This window comes from Pleurodeles waltl, chromosome 7 (genome assembly GCF_031143425.1).
Source record: "Pleurodeles waltl isolate 20211129_DDA chromosome 7, aPleWal1.hap1.20221129, whole genome shotgun sequence".
NCBI lineage: Eukaryota > Metazoa > Chordata > Amphibia > Caudata > Salamandridae > Pleurodeles > Pleurodeles waltl.
Genome location: NC_090446.1, coordinates 43,175,977 through 43,186,271, shown reverse-complemented (window position 1 = coordinate 43,186,271; position 10,295 = coordinate 43,175,977). Strand labels below are relative to the sequence as shown.

General features: G+C 40.7%; 1 protein-coding gene across 1 annotated transcript in view; it reads right to left on the bottom strand.

Annotated features, from left to right (window-relative positions):
* Positions 1 to 376: 376 nt before the first annotated feature.
* The window catches only part of LOC138247157 (DBH-like monooxygenase protein 2), a 72,752-nt gene continuing 62,833 nt past the window's right edge, over positions 377 to 10,295 (bottom strand). Inside the window, exon 6 of the mRNA XM_069201897.1 lies at positions 377 to 1,537. Coding sequence (XP_069057998.1) covers positions 1,310 to 1,537 — 228 coding nt within the window. The 3' untranslated portion in view covers positions 377 to 1,309. The remainder of the gene's footprint in view (positions 1,538 to 10,295) is intronic.

Genomic DNA, 10,295 nt, shown 5'->3' with positions numbered 1-10,295 from the left:
GTCTCCATACGTAAATTATTTCATCATTTGCCCGAGACCTCAACCCGGAGAGTGAACTCCCCGTTTAGATTCCTCCAGAGCTATATGTGTGCCAGTGCAATCTGCATTACAGAAGGTGTTGCATGTGCTTTTGCAGCCGTTTCCCTTTTCTGTACAAACAAAGTGCCCTGAGAGTGCATAAAGTGAGTGCGAAGGACCCTAGTGCCCCATCTGTACTATATGTGCAGTATAGCCACTGTTGTCCTTTCTTCTCTTTCTTTTCTAAACTAATCTCCTTCTCTTACAGCAAACACTCACTGAATATCCAGTCACTGAAAACTCTGTCTCCCTGATACTGACATCCGCCTATATATATATATATATATATATATATATATATATATATATATATATATATATATTTTTTTTTTAAGAATACCTTCTAGCTGCAAAATACAATCAGGCCCCTGGCACCATTTTACAATTAACACACCTGGTTCATCTTTTTTTTATTTTTTAAATATTGTATTTCATTGTTATCAGTGTAACACAGGCATCTGCCATATAGGAATGTTAAATTAAAAATTGCCACTATGGTCACAATGAATGTGCATGCACGTAGGCATATATTTTAAAACTTGTGCGTGCACATGTATCACTACAGTAGTGGCCAGCTTGGAATGGGTTTTCGGTGATAGATAACCCGTCACAAAATTCACATTGCATGGATGTGTATGTATCTTCAAAAAGCTCGACAATCTAGAGCTGAGACCTATTGGCTTTACTAACATTTGTTCATAATTGGTTGCAGTCTATGATCTGCTGAATCTTTCAAACTCATGACCTTAAAATTAAGAATCAACAGCTGTGCAACCTAATGCAATAAGGAGGAGATGTGGGCTGGTGACCAGAGCTGCTGACTTAGGGCAGCCAGGTTCTGGGCAAATCACTTAACCTCTCAGTGCCAAAATTGTAATGTCTGGTTCTCATGTAAAACTGCTTTTGTGTAAAACGCAATAATGACCTCGGACCAAGATGGTGCAACACAGAGATGCAAAAAGATCACTTTTAGCCAGTGTCACCACTTTTCATCATAGGTCCTCTGAAAGCAATTTTTAGTTAATCTAGCAAGGTAAACCGTTGGCAAATGGGCGTGTTTTGTTATGTGCAGATATACTCTTGCTGAGTAAGCAAAGGGGACCAAATTGCAGATTTGAAAAGTTAGCCCACATATGCATGCATACATATACTTTTATCCATATGTTTTGTTGTGCATTCACATTTCTATTGCCATTTACCTAGTACTGTTTGGGTTGCATATATTTGTCCTTTAGAAATCTAAAAATGGAGAAAGGATTACAGATAAGGTTGACAGGAGAAACAGAGTGAGGCAAAGGTATCCTGATGAAAGGGATTGTCCACTGTGACAATGAGGCACAGTATTTGGCATATTTGGCATTGATGTTGGAGCAGTGGTGGATGGCTCCGAACTGTTGCAGGGAGTGACTGGAGGCGGGATGATGTCACGAATTAATCCAGTATCCTGTATAAAGGATGCCTGAAAGCAGAGAACATATTGTAAGCCATTAATTGTCACAAAACACTGCGTCAGCCACCTTACGTCGACAGAGAAAACAAACTAGCTCATTGTATTCCAATTGTTGACCTCAAGACCCACCAAAATACAGTTCTGATTGGACTGATGAGGCTCCGTTCTCCAAGTATACTAATTTCCTATAATTAATGCCATATCACAGCAAATTGCACTCACACATGCAAGCGCACACACACACGCGTGTGCATGGGTACACAAATGCATGACCTAACACAACCACACCGCACCGTGAATCAAACGAAAGGAGGCACTAAGTGGATTTATTATTTTGGCTGTAGACCTTAGAGAAACATTGGCTGTCACTTTTGATCATGAATTTTGCTTTCCTATCATTTACAACCTGGGTGAAGAGGGTTATGTGAAGCACACTTTCAGGCACAAAATGTAGTGCACCTTCCTGACAACCCAAGCTTGGGCAGCACACGATAGGGATACCATGATCATAAAGACCCTTTTCCAAGTTCCCCATTGCATTTCATGTTTGCCCTTCCATTTTTAGGATTCACTTTCAGGTTTTCTTAGGTCGTTTCAAATATAAGGTGAATAGATTGCTTTTGAACTTACCATAGTTCATGCATTTTTTTTAACTATGGGGTCTGATTTGATCTTAAGATACATGTGTAGATCTACCACTAAAGCAAGACGTAACTCTCCACTTGTTTACTTCTCATTATTTCTTATTTCTGCATGAAAACTTAGCTAGGTGTAGACTTCCATGAGAGGGTAGAAACTCGTACATCTGAATTTATTTATTAGTGTAAAGTTACTGCTAGTCACTTTTCACCTGTTGGTTGGGATGTTTCAAAAACAACTAATTAAAAACATTGTAGTGCAAAATATATATATATGTAATATAAATGTAATCAAATACAAACCAGCTCAAAATAAGTGGAAACAGACAGCTACGCTAGTTGTGGGTTAAAGAAAATATGTAATTTACTTATAGGTTTAAAAAAAATCTTTTTTTAAATTTTTTGTTGATTTTAAGTTTTTTAAAGAAGAGTAAAATTGATTTTCCCATTTGCTGATCTTCGACACAGCGGTGGAGGTCTCCACCTCCATGCTAAAAATTACTTGTATATTCAGTCCTTGAGGCCTCAACCTCCTGTACTGGCGGGGGGGGGTAAAGTCATTCATCTAGGTGTAGTAGTAAGTATACATGTGAGAACATATACATATGTACCTTTGTGAGTAGGCCCCACAGTGTTGAGACCACAATCCACAGATCTAAACAGAAATGGAAAGGATAACACCTTATACTGAGAGCCCCGGCCTTTTGAGCATTTTCCGTGATTTGCAATGAAAAGATGCTACTAAACCAACTTTCCTATAGACAAAGCAGACGTGCAGAGTACAATGAGCAGGTTTTTCAGAAAATCAAATCTATAAAGTAGCTCAAGTGAATTGTTGCCACTAAAGAGAAGTAGTCTTTGAATACAAGAGACAAAAACAATAAGAACAAAGTGGCAGTTGACATGCAAAAGTTATTTGCATGAACTGAATTTATGGTTGGTCTAAAACGTCTCCAAGGAGAGAAACTGTTCTTTCTGCCCATTCCAATCCTTCAAAACATCACCTTTCATGATTGATTAAATATCTCCTATTTATTACTGTCAGCCAGCATAAAGGGAACGAGTCTAATCTTTTGTTTTTTTATAGGACTATATACGATCATATTTATGCCTTTAAGTCCCAAAAGCATCTCGGCATTAAAGGATAGTCTTGATAGAAAAGAGCATCTATCATGTGTGCAACGCTACCCTAAATGCCTCATGAATAACAACAGAAATATGTTTCTAAAGCAGAGGCCTGTGGACTGTTAGAAATTACTTTGTGCCATTGAGGTCAAGTATGTGGATATGATCTCCCCACTTCAGAGCATATGTTTCAATAAACTTTATTTCATACAAGTGTATCAGTATAGTGCTTCATACTTCACTTTCCATAGGTGGAACAGGATATGATTGTCACAGTAGGAGGCAGTTATGAAAATAACTTAAAACATATCTGGGAATCTATGATTGCACCCAAGTAGGTACACTGTTATCTTGCAACAGTTAGTTAACAGAAGGGATGAGGGTAATGGAAAAGGAAAATGGTGGAGTGGACTCATTGTCTGCTATGCCATTTGTTACCTACCATAGTATATATTATACTTTTGTATTGCCCCCTCTTTGGTCATTCTTAGTTTTTTTTAAAGAATAATGTGAGTCTTATTTTTGTGGGAGACATACCTTGGAAAAACTTAGGCGGAGGTGACATGGAGGCAATAGGTAATGCATGGACTGTGTTACGCTGACAATCAGACAAATTCAAAGAAATAACTTTAAAACTGTTTTTCTTACCTTTCTAATACTGCCTTATTCCCCTCAAGATTTCTCCTGAGATTGCAAAAGGGGTAAGATCAGTTTATAGGTTCCTTGGCTACATTTACCGACATATTGTATCAATGTGTATTAAAAATATTGAGAGATTTTGGTTTATGAGCATGTCTGTTTTTACTGTAGTTTGGTACAGCCTAGAGATAAACTCATAAATCTCCTGATTGAGGATTGTATTCATAATGATACCATTGTGAGCCATCATTGCCTCATGTTAAAACCCCTGACACTAGTCTGGGTTAATGGGCAGGTCCTGTTTGGTTGCATTTGTGGGCACTCTGTCACACCTCACATTAAGATTATTGATTTTTATCATCAATATTAAACAATATGATTCCTACAGTAAAGATTGGTTGGTCCTGCAGCATTCTTTGTAGAATTCCTTGCTGTGAGGCTGGATCTCAAAACACTTCCAATTGTTTTGTTTTTTTATTTTTAAAATTCGCTTTAAGTATGGTTATCTTCAAAGCGGCAGGGAAAATAGAAGTGGCTACTTGGTTGTGGTGCCTTCACGTTTTGCTTTTTAGAGTGGCAGCTACACTTTGGGGGAAACATTTATGTCAAGTCGTTCTTTCAACTGATCAATACATGGTCTATCTACAATTTACATCTTTTCCATATTATACATTATGGAATTCAAGATACACTTTCTTACATGTATAGAACCTAAAAGTTAAAGTGCTTATTTGTAATCCTATAGGTGCTATCTGTCGGGCTGAGCCGTCAATCTGTAAAGATTCAACAAATTCAACATATAGACCTGTACTTTCTCCCAAACACATTTAAAGTTTATTTGGGGCTGTCCAAGTTAAGTTGCTTTTCAGAACTGTAAATGTCCAGTACATACTGACTCAAGAGATTAATTTATTTCTTAGCATTATTTCATTGCTGAACCAAATGTTACACTTGAAAGCTTCATTAAATCCCACCACTATAAGTACAACATCAATCCATAAGAAAAGCCCCATTTTTAGAAAGATTGTATTAAATCAATCATCCCTAAATGTTTGTATCACTGGGCAAGTGGTGAACAGTTGTTCTCAGTCTGCCTCTTGAAATCGACATCTGGGATAGCAGGATCCTTTCTTATATATATTTAAGTTCAGATTCAATCAGTATTCCACCGTTCTGAATGCAAATTAACCCATATCCACAGCTTTTATAGACAGTGCTAGAGCATCCTTACATCTCAGCCAGTTTGACAACGTTTCTATACTTGTATGTAGCTGATCTCAATAAAAGTCTGGTAATAGGCAAAAATCTTCTGACCGCAACATTATGAATTGGCTCAGGTTTGAGGAAAAGTCAATGAAAATGGCCCATTTGGTTACTTTGAGACCTTAAAAAAGTGTTTATTCACTATGGGAAGTGATTTAAACAGCATTTGGAGTAATTTTAAGTTCAAGCAAAGAGTCCGATTTTTTATGAAAATTAATTCAAGGCGACCTTCTGAAATGCCTCAGGAACATCAAAAATGGACTGTTTTTAATTGTTGCATCTTTTGACTATTTTACTATGTTTATGTGCATAATCTCTTTTGAAGCCTAAATAAGCATGTTTTGAGCCATTTTTACATTCTCAATACTGATTAACCCATGTTTACAGACTGCAAAGGCACTGCTAGAGTAATCTCACATTCCAGAAAGTTTGATGACATATCTTTGTATGTATCTGATCTCAATAAAAAATATGATAATATGTAGACATCCTCTGAGTCTCTCTCTACAAGACACACACATATCTCTAATAAGTAGCCAGTAGCTGTTTCTTTCCTCTTTTAAGAATGCACATAACCATAGCTACTTATCAAACTACGTCTGTGGGATATCAAACTTGTCATTGATCTGATGAAAATGTTTTATGTATACTCTCCATATTTAACTGACGTAAAACTTAGATGTTGGCCCACAGGGATACTTGGGCATCTGAATATCACTCAAATGATCCCATAACAGGTTATTGTCATGGAATTCTGGGACTCAATCGTTCACAATATCTATCCATTCGTTCAGAAAAACTTTGTAGTTAATGTGTTTGGGATAGTGTATGAGACCTGAGAATTGGAGTAATACTAAACTGGGGGGTTTATCTCACATTCTTCATAATATTTTATTGAACGGAGGGATTTCTAATACAGCGCAAGCCAGTAGTAAACTAAAATATTGGGAAAAGCTACCTTCCAAATAGACACATGACTGGTGCAACTATCTCAATCCCCAAATGAAAGAGGAACAATGACATCTACCTCTTTGAAAAAGGAGTGCTTTCATGGTTAAATATGGTCCTAAATTATAAGTTGCACCTCTTAATACCTTACAATTTGGTCTAGGTTTCACTCCCAAATAATTCATACTAGTTACTGTAGGAAAGTACCATCTTGCCTGGCATGTTACCCCCATTTTTCACTGTATATATGTTGTTTTAGTTGTATGTGTCACTGGGACCCTGCCAGCCAGGGCCCCAGTGCTCATAAGTGTGCCTGACTGTGTTACCTGTGTAGTGACTAACTGTCTCACTGAGGCTCTGCTATTCAGAACATCAGTGGTTATGCTCTCTCATTTCTTTCAAATTGTCACTAACAGGCTAGTAACCAATTTTAACAATTTACATTGGCTTACTGGAACACCCTTATAATTCCCTAGTATATGGTACTGAGGTACCCAGGCTACCTATGTGTAGCTTCACAATGGTAACTCCGAATATGGCCATGTAACATGTCTATGATCTTGGAATTGCCCCCTCTATGCCATCCTGGCATAGTTGGCACAATCCCATGATCCCAGTGGTCTGTAGCACAGACCCTGGTACTGCCAAACTGCCTTTTCAGGGGTTTCACTGCAGCTGCTGCTGCTGCCAACCCCTCAGACAGGTTCCTGCCCTCCTGGGGTCCAGCCAGGCTTGTCCCAGGATGGCAGAACAAAGGACTTCCTCTGAGAGAGGGTGTTACACCCTCTCCCTTTGGAAAATGGTGTGAAGGCAGGAGAGGAGTAGCCTCCCCCAGCCTATGGAAATGCTTTAATGGGCACATTTGGTGCCCATTTCTGCATAAGCCAGTCTACACCGGTTCAGGGACCCCTTAGCCCTGCTCTGGCACGAAACTGGACAAAGGAAAGGGGAGTGACCACTCCCCTGACCTGCACCTCCCCTGGGAGGTGTCCAGAGATCCTCCAGTGTGCTCCAGACCTCTGCCATCTTGGAAACAGAGGTGCTGCTGGCACACTGGACTGCTCTGAGTGGCCAGTGCCACCAGGTGACGTCAGAGACTCCTTCTGATAGGCTCCTTCAGGTGTTGCTAGCCTATCCTCTCTCCTAAGTAGCCAAACCCTCTTTTCTGGCTATTTAGGGTCTCTGCTTTGGGGATTTCCTGAGATAACGAATGCAAGAGCTCATCAGAGTTCCTCTGCATCTCTCTCTTCACCTTCTGCCAAGGAATCAACTGCTGACCGCGCTGGAAGCCTGCAAAACTGCAACAAAGTAGCAAAGACGACTACTGCAACTCTGTAACGCTGATCCTGCCGCCTTCTCAACTGTTTTCCTGGTGGTGCATGCTGTGGGGGTAGTCTGCCTCCTCTCTGCACTAGAAGCTCTGAAGAAATCTCCCGTGGGTCGACGGAATCTTCCCCCTGCAACCGCAGGCACCAAAGAACTGCATTACCGGTCCCCTGGGTCTCCTCTCAGCCCAACGAGCGAGGTCCCTTGAATCCAGCAACTCTGTCCAAGTGACTCCCACAGTCCAGTGACTCTTCAGTCCAAGTTTGGTGGAGGTAAGTCCTTGCCTCCCCACGCCAGACTGCATTGCTGGGAACCGCGTCTTTTGCAGCTACTCCGGCTTCCGTGCACTTCCGGCGGAAATCCTTTGTGCACAGCCAAGCCTGGGTCAACTGCACTCTAACCTGCATTGCACAACTTTCTAAGTTGGTCTCCAGCGACATGGGACTCCTTTGTGCGACTTCGGGTGAGCACCGTTTCACGCATCCTCGTAGTGCCTATTTCTGGCACTTCTGCGGGTGCTACCTGCTGCTGAGAGGGCTCCTTGTCTTGCTGGACGCCCCCTCTGTCCCCAGACGCAATTGGCGACATGCTGGTCCCTCCTGGGCCACAGCAGCATCCGAAAACCCTTACCATACAATTTGCAGCTAGCAAGGCTTGTTGGCGGTCTTTCGGTGGGAAAACACTTCTGCACAACTCTCCACGGCGTCGAGGATCCATCCTCCAAAGGGGAAGTCTCTAGCCCTTGTCGTTCCTGCAGAATCCTCAGCTTCTACTGTCCAGTAGCAGCTTCTTTGCACCCACAGCTGGCATTTCCTGGGCATCTGCCCATCTCCGACTTGCTTGTGACTTTTGGACTTGGTCCCCTTGTTCCACAAGTACCCTCGACTGGAAATCCATCATTGTTGCATTGCTGGTTTGTGTCTTTCCTGCAGAATTCCCCTATCACGACTTCTATGTCCTTTGGGGAACTTTAGTGCACTTTGCACTCACTTTTCAGGGTCTTGGGGTGGGCTATTTTTATAACCCTTACTATTTTCTAATAGTCCCAGTGATCCTCTACAAGGTCACATAGGTTTGGGGTCCATTCGTGGTTCGCATTCCACTTTTGGAGTATATGGTTTGTGTTGCCTCTATCCCTATGTGTCCCCATTGCATCCTATTGTAACTATGCATTGTTTGCACTGTTTTCTAAGACTATACGGCATATTTTTGGTATTGTGTACATATATCTTGTGTATATTTGCTATCCTCATACTGAGGGTACACTCTGAGATACTTTGGCATATTGTCATAAAAATAAAGTACCTTTATTTTTAGTATAACTGTGTATTGTGTTTTCTTATGATATTGTGCAAGTGACACTAGTGGTACTGTAGGAGCTTCACTCGTCTCCTAGTTCAGCCTAAGCTGCTCTGCTAAGCTACCATTATCTATCAGCCTAAGCTGCTAGACACCCTATACACTAATAAGGGATAACTGGGCCTGGTGCAAGGTGCAAGTACCCCTTGGTACTCACTACAAGCCAGTCCAGCCTCATACAGTTACTGCATATTATTCATGCCTCCAGTGAAATCCCATATTGCGAATCTCAGTTTTATCCTGATTTAACTTATACCATTATATAGCTCTAAACTGTACAGCTATCCAGACGTGGGCTGAATACCAGACCTAGGAGAAATTCACTTCTGAAAGACATGCCATAGATGCCTTGTGCTTCTGCTGCTGCCACCTCCGATGTGCCATCTAAACTTCAACATTGTGTTCATGGTACCTGCAACCTATCACTCCTTCTCTTCTATCATTGTTGTCAATGAGTCCATTTTAAATAATATCCAGTTCAGCAAATTTGGAAACTTGTTAATTGAGTGCCCTGCCAGAGCCAAGAGAGGAGCTTTTGAATAGCTATTCCAAGCTGCATAGAACAAAAATATACAATATCAAATTCTAATCTTGCTTTTCTTAAGCATCATATCTAGCTATTGGGTCAGGTCAGCTGTGTCTAAAAGGCTCCCCAGAAATCATGGTACAGCAGTACCTAATGATAAATTTGATTAAGGAATGTCCTGAAAAACAAGGTTCAAAAGGCACCAATGACAACTGATTTCTGAACAGATTAAAAATAAATACTGTACAAGGGATGTGATTGAATATGTTATTCAATACTAATTTAGATAGAGTTGCTCTTGCAGTAGTATTCCAGAGGCAGTCTTGGTTGAGGTGGTCAGGCCTCTGTTCAGAGGCTCAGCTGGGCAAGAGGAGCCTGTCTTTCTGATAATGCCCTGTTGGTCTGTGCATGGTTGAAGAGATTAATCAAATGAGAACACACAACATACACAGTGCTGTCTGTAGGCTTGAAAGAGAGGGATTTATTTGCCCACATGTGAGAGACACAGCATGGAAGGAACAACTACGAACTTTAACTTTAAAAAGAATGTGGAATAAAAATGTTGGGTTCGAACTACCCCTGCTGCAAGGCACCCTGATAGAAGGCAGGACGCAAGATATTCTTACCGACTTGGAAATTGTTACTAGATGTTATTGATTTTGAAGGTTGCGACCTAGAGTTTTTCAAGTTGCAGTAGAAATGATTCACAGGCTAGGTTTAGGCTCAGTGGACCATCTCATGTTCCTTCATAACAAGCATGTTATTCGCTATGCCTATGTTGAGGCAGATGTGTCATCCCATCAAGAAAGAGCATTAAGATAACTGTAGATATTTTCTAGTGCACAAGAAAAAAGCTGGATGGAAAAATAGAACAATCCTACATTTAAGGTTCCTCAAGGAGTCTACACTGAGAGGATAATTAAGGATTGCCATATTGAACTCA